We start from the raw sequence: 22065 nt of genomic DNA on the forward strand, positions 1-22065 counted from the left end.
ACTATCAATTTTCTACCTGTTTTTGCTAGCAAAATGGATGCTAGCTAACAGGGAAAGTTGCTATGATACTCTCGCTACGTTAAGCTCTTGCTAACAAAAGACAACAGGAGATTAACATGTGTGTGAGAAAAATACTTTAAAAAGCAAAGATATTAGTATCCTTGAGTGATCTTTTACGAATTAGTGCAGACAAAGTGTGCGTCTCTGAAAGATAGCGAGCTAGCTCGACCAGAATGCTAACAGTTTATCAATCAGCTGAAGTAACACAATTAATACTGATTTCAACACAGTGTTTTTGTCACACAGCTCCAGGGCCTCCTGTCAGATTCTAAGCTCAGGTTACTGTCTGTATGGTTTCACATGTTCTCTCGGTTTCCATATGGGTTTCCATCAGGTTCTCCAGTTTCCTCCTTTTAACACATTAGTGGGATGATCGGATCATGCTAAATCTCCTCTAGGTGTGAATGAGAGTATGAACGTGTGTGAATGGTGTCCTGCGACGCACTGACATCCCATCCAGGTTGTGTTTTTGCCTCACACACACTGTTCCTGGGATTGACTCTGGATCCACCGTGGCATTCACCAAGACAAGATAAAGCACTTACTTACTGAAGATGAATGAATGAAAGAATTAATAACTTCACGGGGCAAAAGTAGCTTGTTTTTTATTTGCAAAGAGTTGGAGTTGTTTTGAATGCACCCTTAATAAAGTTTGGTGTACTTCTGGTGTACCATCCTTGGAACCATCCAAAACCCTGACTCTCTTCAGTGACATTCAATTCTTCGTTTGCACGTGACGCCATAGCTGATTATGCATAAGGCTTTGAACCGGAAGGCGGACATACTGGAGGATATACACAAACTCACGCAGCGCACATTTACTATAGAAGATATGCTCGAGAGGTTGTTACACTCAAGAATTCCTTTTGTTTCTTCGCTATGCCGACTCTTTGTGCTGTAACTAGATGTGGGCACAACTCTATTCGAGACAAGGGGACTTAAGTTCTTTAGAATTGCAGCAATTATAAATAATCAAGGAGAAAAAAAAAACAAGAGAGTTGTCCACGGACCGTAGACGTCACTGGCTGTCCAACATAAACCAGGCTGATCTCAGCGATGAGAAAGCAAAAACCACACGAGTCTGCAGTGAACATTTTATCAATGGTAAGTGCTACAAACTAGTTATTAATGAAAGATTGCAATATATAAGAAATATCGGATCGTTTTATCGCCTGGTCATGCAGAAACTCACCGTGATCATCAAGTGTGTGAGCCGACAATCAAAGGCTTCTACGATTATTTCATTTTAAAAAGAGCTGTATATAATTTTTGATGCTGCTGCTTTTATTTTGCTTTTTCTTTCCATTAGGGAATCCAGACTGGGCTCAGACACAGAATATGGGCCACAACAAAATCAAACATGGTAGCTACTAAAGCGGGAGCTCGAAATGCTAGGCTTACAGAGCACAGAAAGAAACGCAAAATTATTGAAGAATCTTCCCAAACGATCATAGAGTCAATCGAACAAGATTCATGTCAATGCACTACCTCAAATCCTAGTAGTACCAGTTTCGTATGGTGTCACACCTCCAGATGAGCATCTCTAAGCCAGTTGTTAAAGGTGTCGTCTCCTTCCTGTGTAGTGTCGTCGCCCCCTGGCACTGCTGTTACTGGGCAATGCAGCACTCAGTGGTCAGTGTCTTGTGGGGATTCATGACATTTACAGCATACTGGGGACTCGATGTAGCCCCAACGGTGCAGACTGGCGGCTGTTCTGACATGTCTTGATCTAAGCCTATTTGCTTGAGTCTTCTAGTTTGGTTGAGGAAGCCAGGTAGAGGATTGGTGGGGTCCTTTATTAGTTCTCCACCTCTGGGAACATTTTGGTTCCATTCCTCTCTCTAGGAAGTTTTGATGTTGAAGTTTTCCCTTCTTGGTCTTATAGAAAGGTTTTCTTGATTTTAATCTTGAAGTGGTAAGTGCTGCTACTTTTATTTGTTTGAGCAGTATGGCACTTTGTGTTTGAGATGCGCTGGTGTTGTTTTTGAGTGATCTCTTCTCTGCAAAGATGTGGTGGAGCAATGTTGCTCATTGTTGGTAGCCATTCTCCTGGTGTTGATTTGATGGCACCAGATATGATTCACATGCTTTGGTGTAGATCTTTTTTGCATGGGTGCTACGTGCCCATACTGGGGCACAATATTCAGCTACACTGTAGCATAATGCTAGTGCTGATGTTCTTAGGACACTCTGCGATGCTTCCCATGTTGTCCCTGCTAACTTCCTGATGAGTGAGTTTCTCTTTGCCAGTTTCTGTGTGGCATCTTCCAGGTGTTTTTTGTATGTTAGGCCTCTGTCGAGGATCACCTCAAGATATTTAGGGTGTTTCTCTGGTGGAAGTGGTTCGTTATTTAGTAACACCTATAGGTTTTGATTTGCTTGGTGGTTGTTCAAATGGAAGAAAGTTGTCACAGTTTTGGTGGTGTTCATTTTTAGATACCAGGTGTTGAAAAAAGCATGGATTGTTCGAGTGTCTCTACTTAGCACAGTTTCCAGTTCTTTAATGTTGTTGGACTGAGAAACGATGGCCAGGTCATCTGCATATCCAAACTTGAGTGATTGTGTCTGGGGTATGTCACTGATGTACAAGTTGAACAAGGTTGACCTCCAATACTGCAGCCTCCTCGCCCTCTTTTAGAACTAAATGTGTTATATAGTGTGTGAGATATCTGTCTTTTGAAGCAGTCAAAATGATTGTTTTTAAAATAGATTTGAGAAATGACTACAAGCTGCTAAATGTAACTCTCTTGGAAAGGCCATCCAGTGAGTTAAAATAAGTTGAGCAAGTTATCACTAGGCATGCTGTTTACAGACGCTATATTGTTTGTTTGTATATCCTTCAACATGGCGGTGGTCAATGACACCAAGGGCGCGTCATCCTAATGGGCTTCATGGGCAGCTGCCCAGGGCCTCGGTCACTAGGGGGCCTCGGCGGTAGCGAGATCGGAAAATATGAAACGATATTTTCAGAAGTTTTGATCATATTGATAACATTTTTGATGCATTTCGCCACCCGTAAGGAAGCCCACCTTGTCCCGTCGCATAAATCACCCGTCATTGTCAATATGATCACTGTCCACCATGTCTTCACACGCTACGCCAACTTGAGTTCAATGATTTAATTAATGACTTCGCTTTCCAGAAAAGTAGGAAAGTGCCCTTGTAAGTTGACCCATGGCTGTCAAACTGAATGCGCAAAGCTGTGTGCCGCTGCTGTTTGGGACATTACGTGTGTGAAAGGATGAAATGTTTCACATAGCCTAACGTTTTGAGATTTATTTCTGAGAAGCAAGATATTTTTCTTTCTTTCTTTGTTATCGCTCTTTCTTTTCACAAGTTAAAAGTCTCCTGGATTCCAAAATGAAAACGAACGGTTATATACCAAATGAATGTTCTTGTTCTGAATACTAAAGAAACTGTTGTAGGCCGAGGTTATGTTCTTGACATGTTGTTCATTGACTCACTCATTCAAAGGCTTCTTGAGGCTAAACTTTAGTTAACCAGACTTGTTAACCATGATGTCTGATGGATTTTTTCACCATGCAATTGCCTGTTTCATCATTGCTTTTTCTCGATTAAATAGGTGTTGATGGATATAAAGTTTTATCGTTCAATAGTATTTCTAATTGTGCCACTGTCATTATTTAAGTTTCTGTGTCTAGTTAGACAGGCACGTCTGAGGGGGTGAATTTGCTGAGCGCAGTTGACAACAGGCGGGGGTGGCCACTGGCGCTTTAAGGGGGGGGGGGCTTCGGGGGGCTCAAGCCCCTGGGCCACAGCCAATCAGGGGCCTCGTAAAGGGGCCTTGTAATATTAATAAAATAAACTGTCGGAATCGTGGGCCTACATTAATGTACGGATAGAAATAAGGTTAGAAATAAATGAGCGCACAGTAGCCTGCTGTAAGAGACATGGTGGATGTGGTTCGCGAAACGAACACCCACAACTGTACCAGAATAAAATGTAACAAAATGTAATGTCACGCACGAAAGCGCGCCAAAGACTGCAGACCACAGACTACTTAGACACAAATTTAGAGGCTTTGAAAGATGAAGCGTTCACATGTTAGCGGGGCGCATAAAAGGAAAAAAAAAAAAGAGAGAGATGCAGGTAATGATAGAATCGTTGCCTAAAGTCACAGACTTTTTTAAGGTAAGGATCACCAATCTGTTCAGAATATCAGCTACTTATCAGTTATCAGCCTACCAGCAGCTAGGCTATGTGCAGCTAGGCTAGATATGCTATGAGGTAACGGATAGCATATTATTACATTAAGGTACTGTTTTTTACGTTTGTGAAGGTGGAGGAGAACCAAGTCAGCGAGGCAGATGAGACAAACTGGAACTGTGCTGAGGAAGAGGAGGGTGTCAAAATAAATTGTAGACAGCATTAAAACGTGGCATTTTCTTTGCAAGTCAATCTAGCCAATCTGTCACTATAACTTCTATTTGTCCCCTCATCAAATTAAAAAAAAGGTGGACAAATACTGTTTCGTAGGCTACTATATGTTTATGTAATGTTTTTATGATGCTTATATGTTTATGCAATGGATTTTTTCTCTTGAGAATGAAACTGGGAGCTTTGTGAGCTGCAACATCCTGACTGCGTGTCCCTTAGGCATACTGTAGCCTGGGGACGTCATCTCTCTACTCCCGCGAGATCTGTCCAACAGTAAAATAAATCAGTTGTGATTTGAATACGTGTCATGTGATTTGAGTTATAATCCTGTTAATTAATATATATGTAATAGCATATTTCGATGGGGATAATAAAATGTCTAAAACGGCATCTACTGAAGAAATTGATGAAACGATTGTAGCCTATAATTTTCACAGTTCGGGCAGCAGACAGAGTAAGCATACTGAGGGGAATAGCAATACAAAGCTAGCGCATATCCACATTTCTCGCTAGCTGTGTTGGGTGTGTTGTTAACCCGTGTGGATTTAAGTGAAATACTTGAGAAGTTCTGTGGTCAAGACAATGTTTTAAGGTAAGGACGCTTGATTATTAATGTTTGCCCGCCGTGGCTTGTTGTTGACGAAAGGCCCACATGATTTTGCCTTATGCAGCTACTGCTAGCGTCATGCTTTGAACTAGGTTAAGCTCATTTGCGCTAAAGGATGGGTTTATTGAAGGACTTTGATGTAGCTAGTTTCTTTTAAAAAAAATCGTATGCTCAAAACAGTATGCCCGTGTTCATCATGTTTAACTTTTTTCTTGATGGAGTGCGTGAAATATTGTTGCAAGTGGTATTTCGATGCAGTCATGTCAAAAAGGCAGTTGAATGCACGGTCTTATTCAAGGAGAAGGAAGACTTGCATGATGCTTGAACATAGATCGGTAAAATAGACCCTAGTAGGACTTGGTTTCGTGTATTTCGGTCTGTAGAGTTATGAGTTTGGCCGCTGTCCATGGTGTTTACGTTTCATGTGGCCGCCGAGCCAAGTACCTTGACTTGCAGTGAATGTTTGTTTTCATGCCGCCAAGCTATTTTTATGTATTTTATTTTTTAAAAGGACTTGTCTGTAGGTGTGTGTGTTTTATGTTTACAACACATAGGTCTACATTATAGCGCACGCGCGCTTGTGTGGTTATCTCTGGCCATGCCCCTGCGTGAAAGTTACGCAGTATCACTGTCCTGTCCGTGGTAATAATCACAACCGGCTCTGTAATGATAATGCGCGCGTTCTTCTCTCCCTCTGTGGTCGGATGTGTTGAGCGATGTGAGCGTGGGCCTTGCGCAGCTACGCTGAGCCAAACGTAACCTATTGTGGGCTTCTAGGCTAATTACACGCTTACACTGTAAATGCTTGACACATATTGCAAATAAAATAAGAGTGTTTTCCTGGCCAACGGTAAGGGTAGGGTTGACAGGTAGCCTATGAGGGGCCTCAAAAAACCCAGTAGCCCCTGGGCCACGGGTGTTGATAAAGCGCCCCTGGGGGTGGCGCCTCGGGGGTGTGTCTGCCCATGGCCTCGGCAAGGGTTAATGCGGCCCTGAATGACACAAGCAGTTTTGGTCATGTGATTACAAACAAAGAATACTGTGTAACTGTCTATTTGAGAATAAGATACATTTTAAGTTTAAATTCAGTATAACGGTTTAATTATGACATTGTCTGACCTTCGTCAAGTGTTCCTTGCTCACAAGTGCGCCATTGTTGCTCGAAGGGTCAGAGGGCGCGCCGGTTTTCCACTGGCGAGCCGCCTCGACAAACTTTGCTAGGAATTGTGGGTAAATGCTTCGCTCCACAAAGATCCTGCTGGTACAGAGACAAATCTCACCCTGAGGAGGGAAAAAGAGGGTGGAGATGAGAGTCATATGGAGCATGAGCGCCTCCATGTGGCAACACATAGTCAGTACAGTCACAAGTACATGCATGTTTACTTCAAGATATAATTAGTGATCTGTCTCAGGGCAAACAGGAAAACAAAGACAATCCAACAGCAGAGTGAACATCCCTGCTAATAGGCGCATCAGACACTCACTGGCCGTGCTGTGAAAATTCTCCATGCAGACGCTCATCTAAGTTTCCAAACCTGTCATTGCTTAACTCTTGAATATTTTCTATCATGAATACTGATCATTAAAAAGTTTATAATCTCTGCTTTCCAAAGAAATGTATCTGGTTAAGATCTGTTCAGTACTTTGGGAGTAACGGCAGGTTGAAGTCGGTACAACAGAGTAAAAACTCTGCTCACGGGACGTCGGGAAACTGCTGGTGCTTTTCTTTTTGAGTCACGGGAAAGCACTCAGGCTCTCTCTCTCTCTCTCTCTCCTGATCAGTTTCCCACTGGATTACTCGTCAATATCAAATCAGATCACTTTTATAGGGATGTTCTCTCACTCTCACTGTTTCTGATGAAGGATTCAGCAAAATTTTCCCTCTGCTAGTTTTGATGTTCTGATTCACGGAAGACTTTGAAGTGAGTTTTCGTAGCTTTACCTACTTTTTTTTTTTTCAAATCAAACTGATTCATGTAAATAAATAACTATTTTAGAATGTAACAAGTTGTTTTGATGAAAATTTTTGAGATCTTAGTGGTCGGAATGAGATTTTAAAAAACTGGAAGTCAGAAACGCAAGCGTCAATTTCAGTTGAATTAATGCGAATCAGTTTTTTATATTTTTCATATAAACACTAGTCGGCCCTACTGAGAAACACAAAGGCCTACAGAGCAGAAAGAGGGGATTAGAAATAATCTTATTACTTTTTTATTTTGATAGGACAATGATAGGCGTGAGACATTCAATGTTTATTTATGCCTATTTTGTAATTAACACTGACTTCTCCTTCTTTGTGATGTATAAATGAGAGTTAAGCTCAGTTTTATATTGCACAAATAAAGCCATTTGGTGAAACTGTGAAGAGGAGAGTGGACTGATTTAATGTTTTACCTAATTAGCATCATTAATACTAATTTAATACTAATTTGCATACTTTGTTTTGACTCATTTTTCAAACTTTGTATTCAGTATACAGCCATCTACGTGCTGCCAATTTTTATGTAAATTTCTTATGTATATGTATAATAGCCATATGTCTGCAAACTTCCATCATATGTTAAGGATTCTACTGAGGTTATAAATAAGATCGCAGAGATCACAGATCTACCTGCTGACATATTATTAGTTACCTTAGATGTAGAAAGCCTCTATACAAACATATCACATGACAGGGGACTAGATGCCTTAGGTTTCTACCTTCAAGACCGTACAGATCTGCCCCCAGTCACTTTATTATTGAATTGGCCTCCATGGTTCTTAAGTTAAACTATTTTTCATTTACAGAGGAATTCTACCTACAACTTAAAGGGACATCTATGGGCTCCACTTTTGCTCCAGATTATGCCAACCTGTATGTGGGTTTTTTTGAACAGAAATTTGTCTTTAACCCAGATGTAAACCCTTATAGTCAAAAAATCCTTAAATGGTATCGTTTTCTGGATGATGTTTTTTGTGTGTTTCAAGGAACTAGTGAAGAACTGTGTGCATTTGGTACATATCTGAATAGTTGTAACTCTGATTTAAAATTTACTCTGGATTCTGATCAATCACGTGTATCATTTCTGGATATGTGGATTATGCTAAGTAATGGGAGCCTTATCACATCATTATACAAGAAAGAAATTGACCGCAATACTTTTCTTTTAGCTACTAGTGCCCATCCTAGAGCTTTAAAGAATGGCTTACCTAAAAGCCAATTCTATAGATTAAGAAGACTCTGCCAGTCTAACAAAGATTTTATAGAGAAGGCAGTAGAAATGAAACAGCAGTTTCTAGAACGAGGTTATACTGCTAAGTGTGTTGATGAAGCATATTACAATGCTCTTTCTAAGTCCAGAGCTGACCTTTTGAAAAAAAGTGTAAGAAAAGAAAGACACTTTTCAGTCTCTTGTATCACTACATACACTCCCCAGGCCCACATTATCAAAAAAACAATTATGAAACACTGGCATATTCTAACCACAGATCCAGTCTTGTTTGCACTTTTTCAGGATCCACCTCTTTCTGTCTACAAAAGAGGACCAAACCTCCGTAATAAATTGGTCAGAGCTGCCATCTTACCTCCTCCGAAACAGACTCTATTAACTCCCATTAGAGAAGTGAATTATCCCTGTGGAAATTGTGCTCATTGTCACAACTCGGTGAAAACAAACACTTTTAAGCACCCTAGAACTGGGAAAACCTTTGGAATCAGGGGGATCATCACATGTAATACAAAGAATATTATCAATATCAGGGGTGGGCAATTATTTTTTCCGTGGGGCCACATGAGAAACAGAAAATTTTGTGGAGGGCCGGACCAAAAGGCTGAACTAAATTCTGCATAATATTAATTGTATTTCTTTATATAAAGCAGTAAATAACATTGGTTTTACAAGCTGCTAAGACTGGTAAGAGTATGGAAAAAACGAGGTTGCCTTACAAAAAATGTCATTTATTCAATCAAATTTCCCAAAACAATGGTTAACAAAACGTGAACGTTTGTACCATTTTTTTTCAGTCACATTCACCCCAAAACACAATAAAGACATCACAATATTGTCTTTCTACTCCAAATATCAAACAAGATACATCATATTATAATAATGATGCCGTGTCGATTCGGTGTAGGTATCAGATCTACAGATCGGCTCGGGCTCCGGCGCTTGCTAGTGACGTCACGCTATGTGATTGGCTGGACCGTTTGAAGGATGACGTACAAGTTTGTGGTTGGTCTGGACAAATTACGGAAGTAGTTATCGCGGGATTAGGTTTCGTGGGATTTCATGTCATGTTCATGTCGCGCGCATTGCGTTTTTGTTGAACACAACTTCAAAATAAAAGCAATGCACATTCAGTCCATGCATGAGGTAAAATTAGAAAATACGTTTATTTTGTAATTTCTAATTAACCTTACGCGGGCCGGTCAGAATGAACCAAAGGGCCGGATGCGGCCCGCGGGCCGTAAAATGTCCAGGTCTGATCTATATGTTAACATGTCCATGTGACAAAATTTACATAGGTAAAACCATCTGCCCTCTGAAACAAAGAATTAGCGAACATAAGAGTTCTATTAGGAGGAAAGATGTAAACTATCCTGTTGCCCGTCACTTTAATGATCAGTTACATCCTGTTTCCTCACTCAGATTTAGAGGTATAGAACAAGTCACCTTACACAGAGGGGGTGACGTTGACAAGAGGTTATGCCAACGGGAACTCTTTTGGATATATACATTAGAAGCACTACAACCATCAGGTCTAAACGAGGATTTTGACATGAGTGTATTTATTTAATTCTGAATTGCTTATTGAATGTTGAACTGTTTATGCTCTGTTTTATGATGGCAGGAGCCTGATGTGTACACAGCATAGACTTGTTCTTTTTTCTTTTTTGTATATGTTTCATGACTATTTTCACTACATTTCCCATGATGCTCTACTGACACAGAGTGGCTGCAGCACTGACTCCAGGTGCTCCTAATTAAGATGGATTAACTCAGCACTGTTTGTTGGACTATGCACTCTGCCTGATGAAGGTCTAGCGACCGAAAGCTTGCTATCTCAGTAAAGAAATCATTGCGCAGACTTCAAGTGTGCGGATTTGTATTCTATTTACTTATGTAAATATCTTGAAAAATACAAAGTTATTCAGAAAAAACATTTGATCTCATTGGTTAATGAGGCCCATTTTGGACCATGTGATCTTCAAACAGAATATTACGGCAGTTTTGTAAAAATTAAGCCGTTTCTTCAATCTTTGATTTGTAATATGTCAAGAATGGATAAACATATTTTCTCATCATCATCTCATTATCTCTAGCCGCTTTATCCTGTTCTACAGGGTCGCAGGCAAGCTGGAGCCTATCCCAGCTGACTACGGGCGAAAGGCGGGGTACACCCTGGACAAGTCGCCAGGTCATCACAGGGCTGACACATAGACACAGACAACCATTCACACTCACATTCACACCTACGGTCAATTTAGAGTCACCAGTTAACCTAACCTGCATGTCTTTGGACTGTGGGGGAAACCGGAGCACCCAGAGGAAACCCACGCGGACACGGGGAGAACATGCAAACTCCACACAGAAAGGCCCTCGCCGGCCACAGGGCTCGAACCTGGACCTTCTCGCTGTGAGGTGACAGCACTAACCACTACACCACCGTGCCACCCTACAAACATGGTATTTGAGCAAAACTAAAACTGTGTTATTCTTTTTATGATGTTTGTGCTCTTCTCCAATGTCACAATCAATAAAACTGTGTGGTCATATTTGTGTGATATTAACATACTTGCCAATCTCTTGAGAATGAAAAGATTGTGCATCGCAGTCACGCCCTTCCAGGGGGGTCTGGGGGCATGCTGCCCCCTGGAAAATTTTGGAAAAAAAAAAAACGGTGTAAAAGGGTGCACACTCCTGCATTCTGAGTGCCATATTTGAAGAAAATTGATGGAGAAATCAGACTGACGTACTTCACAAAATGCTGCTTCTCACCTCACCGCGATGCTTTGATGCTGGATGATCCAACAACCAAGTCGCCTTGAAGTTGTCATCATGATTTTTTTTCTTCAGAGTTTTTATTGTTCGCGATCACCAGAGTGTGTTTGTTTTTTACAAATACTGGCACGATTCATTGTAACATGTGAGCTCATTCCCAATTGGCAAGAACCAGAACGAGAACCAATGGAATGGCTTGATAGAGCGATACAATACAATTTAGATTCAGCATCATTATCACATTGTTCCATTGGCTCTTGGCTTCACTCAATACAACTATTTGGCGCTATATAGAGCCCGCTTGTATTCCCTGTGCTGAAAACAGCTGAAGTGAGATCAGAAGAGCAAATCCAACAGTTTTTACTGATTTATTTTATAATGCAGTATTTTTTTCGAACTAAACTCCGTAAACTACCATATGAATCGGTCGAGTTGGGGCGGCACAATGGTGTAAGTGGTTGACATTGTCGCTTCACAGCAAGAAGGTCCGGGTTCGAGCCCAGCTGCTGGCGGGGGCCTTTCTGTGTGGCATTTGCATGTTCTCCCCGTGTCTGCGTGGGTTTCCTCCGGGTGCTCTGGTTTCCCAAATTTAAACCTCCTTCAAAGAAGTGTCAAAACTAACGAAACCAAAGCTTAAAGAAATATGCAAAGCCTTTTCTGTGGACTTCAGGAAATCAATCCATAAAAAAGCGCTTGTAAATATCGTATCAAACACTTTGAACGTGTCTACTTCAGGTGACAGTGAGTCAGCAGCCTTCTTCATCTGTCAACATGAGTGTTCCAATAATTACTGACCTGCAGAAGGTAAAAGATCAGCAGAAGAGCTGAGAAAGATCAACACTGATCAGAGAAGAATCCACAGTGAAATGGTTTTTACTGGGTGCTGGTTATGATGAGAAAGCCATAAGAAAATACAAAACGCTTTGTGTACGGGAACACAAGCACGGAACTCACTCAGTCAAGTCAGTACTGTAAACACAGCAGAACTGTCGGATTTATTTTTTTAAGTTGATTTTGAGTTCCTTCACTCTGATTCGAGCTCATATCTTACCAGATTACGACAATCTTTGGGCTGTTAGAGTAAGCTGTTCGGACTACAGGGGCATGTAGGTATCATGCCGCCATTCTGTCTCTAAGAACTACAACTCCCAGTCCTCTTCCGCGTGACCTATGTCACGCGTGGGCGCGATCATCTACGTCAGTCGGCCATGCGCACATACAGTGGGGCAAAAAAGTATTTAGTCAGCCACCAATTGTGCAAGTTCTCCCACTTAAAAAGATGAGAGGCGCCTGTAATTTTCATCATAGGTACACTTCAACTATGAGAGACAGAATGGGGGGAAAGAATCCAGGAAATCACATTGTAGGATTTTTAATGAATTAATTGGTAAATTCCTCGGTAAAATAAGTATTTGGTCACCTACAAACAAGCAAGATTTCTGGCTCTCACAGACCTGTAACAACTTCTTTAAGAGGCTCCTCTGTCCTCCACTCGTTACCTGTATTAATGGCACCTGTTTGAACTCGTTATCAGTATAAAAGACACCTGTCCACAACCTCAAACAGTCACACTCCAAACTCCACTATGGCCAAGACCAAAGAGCTGTCAAAGGACACTAGAAACAAAATTGTAGACCTGTACCAGGCTGGGAAGACTGAATCTGCAATAGGTAAGCAGCTTGGTGTGAAGAAATCAACTGTGGGAGCAATTATTAGAAAATGGAAGACATACAAGACCACTGATAATCTCCCTCGATCTGGGGCTCTACGCAAGATCTCACCCCGTGGGGTCAAAATGCTCACAAGAACGGTGAGCAAAAATCCCAGAACCACACGGGGGGACCTAGTGAATGACCTGCAGAGAGCTGGGACCAAAGTAACAAAGGCTACCATCAGTAACACACTACGCCACCAGGGACTCAAATCCTGCAATGCCAGACGTGTCCCCCTGCTTAAGCCAGTACATGTCCAGGCCCGTCTGAAGTTTGCTAGAGAGCATTTGGATGATCCAGAAGAGGATTGGGAGAATGTCATATGGTCAGATGAAACCAAAATAGAACTTTTTGGTAAAAACTCAACTTGTCGTGTTTGGAGGAGAAAGAATGCTGAGTTGCATCCAAAGAACACCATACCTACTGTGAAGCATGGGGGTGGAAACATCATGCTTTGGGGCTGTTTTTCTGCAAAGGGACCAGGACGACTGATCCGTGTAAAGGAAAGAATGAATGGGGCCATGTATCATGAGATTTTGAGTGAAAACCTCCTTCCATCAGCAAGGGCATTGAAGATGAAATGTGGCTGGGTCTTTCAGCATGACAGTGATCCCAAACACACCGCCCAGGCAACGAAGGAGTGGCTTCATAAGAAGCATTTCAAGGTCCTGGAGTGGCCTAGCCAGTCTCCAGATCTCAACCCCATAGAAAATCTTTGGAGGGAGTTGAAAGTCCGTGTTGCCCAGCGACAGCCCCAAAACATCACTGCTCTAGAGGAGATCTGCATGGAGGAATGGGCCAAAATACCAGCAACAGTGTGTGAAAATCTTGTGAAGACTTACAGAAAACGTTTGACCTCTGTCATTGCCAACAAAGGGTATATAACAAAGTATTGAGATGAACTTTTGTTATTGACCAAATACTTATTTTCCACCATAATTTGTAAATAAATTCTTTAAAAATCAGACAATGTGATTTTCTGGATTTTTTTTTCTCATTCTGTCTCTCATAGTTGAAGTGAACCTATGATGAAAATTACAGGCCTCTCTCATCTTTTTAAGTGGGAGAACTTGCACAATTGGTGACTGACTAAATACTTTTTTGCCCCACTGTAAGTCCAGGCAGAAGCTCTGCTCTTTGTCTCTCATGTCCGGATTCCAAGGAATCTAGACGCACAAAAGAGATGCTCTCAAACCCGAAAACACTTCCTTCTTGCAAGATTCACCATCCAGCGCGTTCTGTGCTTAACCACTGGCCAAGGTAAAAGTCCAGAATAGCGCGATCTTTAAACTCAACCTGAGTTACAACCGGTTTATTCGTATTAGAAGTGACGTCACGACTGCAGCTCAAACGCAGTTTTAATTTGTAATTAGGAGCGACCAGAATTCCTCCTGATTGAAGTTCTATGCACATTAATCAGAGACTTTCCTTTCATCACGAACGACGCGTCGGATCAAGAGAAGTTTTCTGTCCACGGAATCGACTCACGGAAGCGGTTCACGTGCTTCATGAACAGCGAAGCTCTGCAACGGCGAACATCTTCTCAGAACTTTGCTAGAGGCAAGATATTGAGTAAAATATATTTGGGCATAATAATTAAGCTAGTTTTAGGAAGTTGCTTTATTGAAAGTGTGAATTTAAACCCAGGTTTATTCATTACACTATTAGACACGCAGCGTGTCGAATTGAATTGTTCTGTTTGTTTAATCTCATTTGTTTTAATAGGCTGTGCATGTCTCTCTCTCTCTTTCTCTTATTCTTCTTACTAACATAATTCTCTTAACACACATTTTGACCTTATTAAAGATTTCAGTGAGTTTGGTAATGTTATGAGTGTGGAATCCTTTTGTTACTGAGAAAACACGTGCTCAACAGGCCTGACCAGGCCTGATACACTTTAGATAGCTTCCCTTTTGTCTTAGCTTAGCAACACGAAACTAATCTGGGCCTACCTCGTGCTCAAACACATTGTCTAAACACATGGTCAAGCCCTCCTCCACACTCAACATACCAAAACATCAGATAAGAACATTCCAAATTTCATAGCTCCCTCATACACACACACCTTGGCTCAGGCCTAGGGGCCTAACACACACACACACACACAGACATATTATATATATATATATATATATATATATACACACACACACACACACACCTCACTGCTTGTATATATTGATTTATTATTTTTATCTTTGTATAATAAATTCATTTATTATCAAAGCTGTGTATATTCATCTTGTTGGTGTGAACAATATCTGAAGTCCCCAATCGCAAAGAATTCAAAAAGGTGCAGATTTATGTAATATAGTAAGTGATCAATAATAATTTGGAAATATACCATAATCTAGCTGTTTGGTAATTTATCCAGGATTAATGGTATGATTCACTAAATGATTCACTGAACGATTCACTAAATGATTCACTGAATGATTCACTTCAAATGAGACTGATTCTATGGTATGATTCAATTCAAATGAGTCAAAGTAAACGATTCAATGGGATTGATTCATTTTAATTATTAACCTTCAAATTTAATGAGACTGATTTAATGAGACTGATCACTTAATTTCAATAATTAACTGATTGCACCTACAGGCAAATACTACATTCGATCTCCGTTCATAAACACTAAAAGGGGAAGGACATGTAAGCTTACTGACACTGCATCATTTGCACTTTGTTTTGGGAGTTGATCCTTCAATAAAGTCGTCCTTTTCAGTTCTTTGACTTGTCCTTGTTTTTGGGTTTCCGCACTTTTTATGACTAAACACAAAGACAGACGGGTCGTCGGCTTCGTGACTTGGATCATCAGACTTTACTCCACCACTGAAGTGTGTAGAACACAGTCGCATGTTGTCGGTCAGTGTGAAATTTTGATGGCGAAAATTTTCTGCCTCTCTAGGTATTCTATAAAACTTGAAATCAGGAAAAGTCATGTGAAGGAATTCCGTATGAGAATTCGAAGAAATGACTGAGGTTATCTGACTTGGTAAACAAATATAGTGCCTGGTAACCCCTCAAGGCGCAAAGTATTATGGGTATGTGAAAGTAGTCAACTGGCATTTTGTTGGCTAACCTCAGCAAACCTCATTATCATGATGCATACTGCGTATTGTAAAAACATCATGTATCATGAGGTGAGATTTTTGCCATGTCATCAATCTGTGGCTAAAATTACAATGTTTGCAGAGAACTGGTGCTAAATTTAATGCTAACGTGAGATGGCAGAAAACTGTCCTCAGCAAAACCCATGTACACTGCAAAAAATGATATCTTGTTAAGAGAAAATATCTTTAATATGGGTGAATTTATCCAATATTTCTTATTAGAAGTTTAAAGGGGAACTGAAGGGAAATTTATTATCAAAATTCTTTTTCTCTCATTTTATTAAATATAGGAATGCATTTTTGATCACTATTTTGTCACTGCTATAGCAAGTTATGAGTGTTTGAAATATGCTATGTAATATATATCAGTCCATATGTCAAAGCAATGGCCATGCACTGCAAAAAATTTAAAACTGAAGTTGAGGAGAAAATTACTTAATACTCGTGAAATTATTTTGCTGCATGAACAGATATTTTTACTTGATAAGACATCTTAGAATAAGTTGGTTGCAATCTAGAACTAGGTTTAATAATCTTAGAATTAGTGTCTTGTATTCTTCTAATAGGAAATGCTAGATCATTTCAACTATTTTTAAGATATTTTCACTTGCTAAGATATCATTGTTTGCAGTGTAAATGAGATGCGTTGAGACCTGTGTGAGACATTGTAAGACGGAAGTCAAACGTACAGCGGAAATCAAAGTGACCGACATCTGCCAACGTTGTCAAAAGACACGCGCGCCCTCTTTCAAATGCTGACGTAATCAAGCCGGAAGTTTTGATAGTTTTGATAGCAATCAGGAAAGTTTGAAAAAAGTAGGCAGTAATCGTCATTTAAACTCGTTTTTGTGCAATATTTCGTTTAGAAAACAGTTTTCAAAATGGCGGCAGCGACACCTGGCTGACGCTTCATGTTTCGAAGTCTCGTGAAGATCGCGCGGATAAGCGACGCCTGCCGTGGACCAAACGAACTAAAGTCAACATGGCTAAAAACCGAATAGGCTGATAAGTATAATATTTAATTGCAATTAGTTACCAATACGAGTCACGATATAAGGTTACTAAAACCGAAAACGTAATTGAATAACGCGTTAAGAAATAAAGCAAGTTTAAGAATGACTTCAGTTTCCCTTTAATGGAACTCAAATATAAGATTATTTAGCTTACTTTGAGAACTTTTTTACTTTTACTAAATTTGAGTTTTACATTTTCTTATTCTATTGGCAGATAATTTTGCTTCTTTCTAGAATTGAATGCTTAAAATTAGCAAAATTATCTGCCAACAGAATAAGAAAATTTAAAGCTTGAAATTAGTAAAAGTCTCTAAAAGTAAGCTAAATAACTTTATATTTGAGTTCTAATAATCTTTTAATAAGAAATATTGGATAAATTCACCATATTAAAGAGATAATTTTTTGCAGTGTAAAATTTTCACAACGATTATACCCAGAGTCAAAGAAAGATCAAATTACATCTCAGTATAGACAAAGTCAAAGTGCTTTATTTTATTTTAAAGGAACAGTCCACCGTATTTCCATAATGAAATATGTTCTTATCTGAATTGAGACGAGCTGCTCCGTACCTATCCGAGCTTTGCGTGACCTCCCAGTCAGTCAGACGCAGTCAGATGTGCTGGCACTCCTGTTAGGAATGTAGCTAGGCTCAGTATGGCCAATGGTATTTTTTGGGGCTGTAGTTAGATGCGACCAAACTCTTCCGCGTTTTTCCTGTTTACATAGGTTTATATGACCAGTGACATGAAACAAGTTCAGTTACACAAATTGAAACGTGGCGATTTTCTATGCTATGGAAAGTCCGCACTATAATGACAGGCGTACTAACACCTGCGCACTTCGGCAGCGCATTGATATGGAGCTCAGATATCAATGCGCTGCCGAAGCGCACAGAAGGTGTTAGTACGCCTGTCATTATAGTGCGCACTTTCCATAGCATAGAAAATCGCCACGTTTCAATTTGTGTAACTGAACTTGTTTCATATCACTGGTCATATAAACCTATGTAAACAGGAAAAACGCGGAAGAGTTTGGTCGCATCTAACTACAGCCCCAAAAAATACCATTGGCCATACTGAGCCTAGCTACATTGCTAACAGGAGTGACAGCGCGTCTGACTGCGTCTGACTGACTGGGAGGTCGCGCAAAGCTCGGATAGGTACGGAGCAGCTCGTCTCAATTCAGATAAGAGCATATTTCATTATGGAAATACGGTGGACTGTTCCTTTAAGTCTTATAGTACATGACTTAACTCTCAAATTTAGTTTGGGTCAAAATGGCTCTTAAATCATGAAAAGTGAAACATTTATTTAAAAACCTTGGCTACATGGCTAAAAATAAATAGCATTTCTACATGATTTTATGTTCCCATCTACAACGTAACCCCAGACCTGAAACCAGGACACAACAGCAGGCAAACGGAGTCGTTATGTAGCTTTACGTTAAGCACGATGGTGGTAGTTTTAATCTCAAGAGTAGAGGTACTTAAAAATTACAAATAAAATGCAAAATTGATTTTCACAGTCATGGAAAAATCAGTACAGTGGCTTGTATAAATATTAACATCCGTTGAACTTTTCCACAATCTTTCCAGTGCAAAGTACTGCTGAAAAAATCTAAAGTAAATATTAAAGGAATGTGGATGTCAGGTTATATAGCTGTCCCAAAGAACAAAAATGTTACAGGCTGAGGGAAAGATTTGAACTTTGAGCTTATTTTAAAAACACACACACACACACACACACACTTCTTTATAGTCACATTCAGTGGCAAACTGAATTATTTTTAAATATGCATTTATCCATGAATTAAAGACTTTGTTGGAACTGGAACGGCACGAAATAAAACCTCAGTGTACTGTATTTACTTTGAGACACATTCAGTGTGTCAAATGACTCATTTCTATCCATTATGGAGCACAAATCATCACTTTACTGAACATTTCATACATGTTTTCATGAAAAACTATCAATTTTCTACCTGTTTTTGCTAGCAAAATGGATGCTAGCTAGCAAAGAAAGTTGCTATGATACTCTCGCTACGTTACGCTCTTGCTAACAAAAGACAACAGGAGATTAACATGTGTGTGAGAAAAATACTTTAAAAAGCAAAGATATTAGTATCCTTGAGTGATCTTTTACGAATTAGTGCAGACAAAGTGTGCGTCTCTGAAAGATAGCGAGCTAGCTCGACCAGAATGCTAACAGTTTATCAATCAGCTGAAGTAACACAATTAATACTGATTTCAACACAGTGTTTTTGTCACACAGCTCCAGGGCCTCCTGTCAGATTCTAAGCTCAGGTTACTGTCTGTATGGTTTCACATGTTCTCTCGGTTCCCATGTGGGTTTCCATCAGGTTCTCCAGTTTCCTCCTTTTAACATATTAGTGGGTGGATCGGCTCATGCTAAATCTCCTCTAGGTGTGAATGAGAGTATGAATGTGTGTGAATGGTGTCCTGTGATGCAGGTTGTACCTTTGAATAGAACTTTTGAAACGTTATTTCAAATATTTATAAAGGGGTTTTTTTGAGGATTTTTCCTCTCTTTCTTTTTAATTTGGTCACCTACCAGTTCCCATTCTGCCCTCTTCTGCATACTTGAGCTCACAGATGACAACAATTGGCTAGTTTTGCTTTGATTGACAGGGGAGAAAGAGTACGCCAGTCCCTCCCACCCAGAAAGCAAGGCCAATTTTGTTTCCTTGGATCCCCACCACCCACCCCATCACTGGGATTCAAACTCACAATCTTCCAACAATGGGGCATTTTTGTTATGCCATGAATATTAACTATTATTGTCATGAACAAAATTTGAATGAAGAAAAATGATGACTGAAAAACAGTATGCATTTTTGTCTGTATAAAACTTAAACAAAATGTGCTAGAGGTTCAGCGTGATGGGTGGATGGATGGATGGATGGATGGATGGATGGATGGATGGATAAAATTCTCCCAAAAATTTAATGAAATCAAGAAAGTCTCGAGGGAAAATGATCAGTTGAAAAATGAGCTCTGTCGCAGCACCGGGGGGTCATTTTTAACCAGAAATAGAGTTCTAAAGTCAGCTAAAATGCTACACCCTCTTTCTCAGGCAGGCGTACAAATAAAGTTATACGGATTCTTTAAAAAAAACTTCAATATTTATTTAGAGCTATAATCAATTCCCACGATGATAAAAGAGCGCATAACATTTACAAACGTACTGTACACCACAGAAAGCACAAACAGCCAGTAAAGAGTCTTATGAAATCGCACGTTATCTTGTGGTAGCGAGACTTCGTTCCACTTCTGATCATGCGCACACCGCATTGCGAGAATCCCGCCAACCAGGAAGTAACATTTTGTTTGAAAAGCGTATTTCCACCTGAGCGACTTTCACTAGCGACTGAAAAGATTCTGAATGGGCATTCCGGCAAGATCAACACAGACACTTGCTGTGACATGCAGCCTCGTGAGGTATTGGTGCAGAGCGCTAAAAAAGCTGTCGTGGAGTACAATTCAGAACATTAGAGTGACACTTTGTGTTTTTGTCAAACATTGGAGCTTTGTATTCATTCTGAAGGTTTATTGTTATTAATATTGAATAAAAAGTAACTGGGATATATCATTGTTAATTATCATTCAAATTTTAGGTAAATTATTTTAATTTGCATCTTATAAGGATTTTATAAGGGAAATACGGATTTTGGAGGTTGGTTATACAGGTTTGATTGACCAAAGGTTGACATGTATGGGTGTACCCCGCCTCTTGCCCATAGTCAACTGGGATAGGCTCCAGCTTGCCTGCGCCCCTGTAGAACAGGATAAGCGGCTACAGATAATGGATGGATGGGTACGTTTTGTTTGTGAATGTGTCAATATAATAAAAAGAAAATCACATGCTGGCTTGAAGATATGAAGTTTATCTTCTCGTGTTGAACTACTCACATTTTTCATATGAACTACATCATCATGGATCTGAGTGACATATTTAAATAATATTGGCTGGCTTTTTTCATGGTGTATCAGAGATACATCATTCAGCTAGCATGATACTGAACGAGCCGAAGACGAGTAGCTGAATGGAATATATCTGATATACCATAAAAAAAGCCAATATTATTATACATACACATTCTCTTCATATGAGCCTTCTCAAAGGCCAACGCTAGCTTACCCGCAAGTTGGCGCCGTCAGCGCAGCAGTGAAGTCACCTTCCAGCTGGTGTAGCATTTATCAGTAGTGTTAGCGAATGCTAATAAAGTGGTCAAGCCAGTGCTATCGAGAGCTACAGGCTAACGACGGAGAAACCAAGATTTCTGTCTCCAGACTCTTCTTCCACGCGGCACGCTCGCTGCTGTATTTTTCTCTCAGACTTTAGGATTCATTTCTCTGTGTAATTTACTGTTACTTTTAAAATCAACATCGACAGCTACACACAACGGAGTGACCTGGCAGCCTGCCGCTAATCCCTTACAAAATCCTTTACCCTGTTTTCTGGTGTCTGAGCTCAAGTCCCAGCTCTAATAGTAACGGTTCACCACTGCTTGTAAATATGCATGAAGAATATCTAATGAAGTTTTGGTCACCTTTCGGGTTTGGCGAACAAAGGAACACGACCACAAGTCTTTCATCCCAACTGCTTCCAGAGTTTTAATGACAGCCAGGTGTAATGGAGCACCGTTTCTCAACATCACTATCACCGTTTTGTCACTTTATTCACATCTCATCGCCATCATGTACTATGCAGTGCAAAAATATTACTATTTGGGACAATATCCTTTTCATTTGCAATATTTTCTTATTAATGTCTCTCTCGTAATTGTTCTGTACAATTACATTTATTCCCTGTGGTTTTTTTGGTCATTGATTGGTTACTTTACACACACATTCCATCCTCGTTATTTATGTTTTGCTGTGCAATAAAATTCACTACCTGGTGCAATATTTCTATTTCAGGTGAAGTCCTACTCTGATTTAAGTTCCATTCTTATTATGTTTTTTTTTACTTTATTTAGTTGTTTGTTGTTATTTTTTTAGATATACTTTTATTGCACTCTTTTTTTGTTACTGTCTATTCCTGAGTCTTATTTGTGAGCTGCTGGAACATGTAAATTTCCCCACTGAGGGATGAATAAAGTTTATCTTATCTTATGCAAATGTACAGCAGAAACTCTCTCATGGGATATTCGCATCAGCTC

The 22065-nt window shown here is 39.9% G+C and overlaps 1 protein-coding gene across 1 annotated transcript in view; it reads right to left on the bottom strand.

Annotated features, from left to right (window-relative positions):
• aldh8a1 (aldehyde dehydrogenase 8 family, member A1) overlaps positions 1 to 22065 on the bottom strand; it is a 40966-nt gene that overhangs the window by 1028 nt on the left and 17873 nt on the right. The window contains exon 6 of the mRNA XM_060936698.1: positions 6185 to 6346. Coding sequence (XP_060792681.1) covers positions 6185 to 6346 — 162 coding nt within the window. The remainder of the gene's footprint in view (positions 1 to 6184; positions 6347 to 22065) is intronic.

Source organism: Neoarius graeffei, chromosome 13, assembly GCF_027579695.1.
Source record: "Neoarius graeffei isolate fNeoGra1 chromosome 13, fNeoGra1.pri, whole genome shotgun sequence".
NCBI lineage: Eukaryota > Metazoa > Chordata > Actinopteri > Siluriformes > Ariidae > Neoarius > Neoarius graeffei.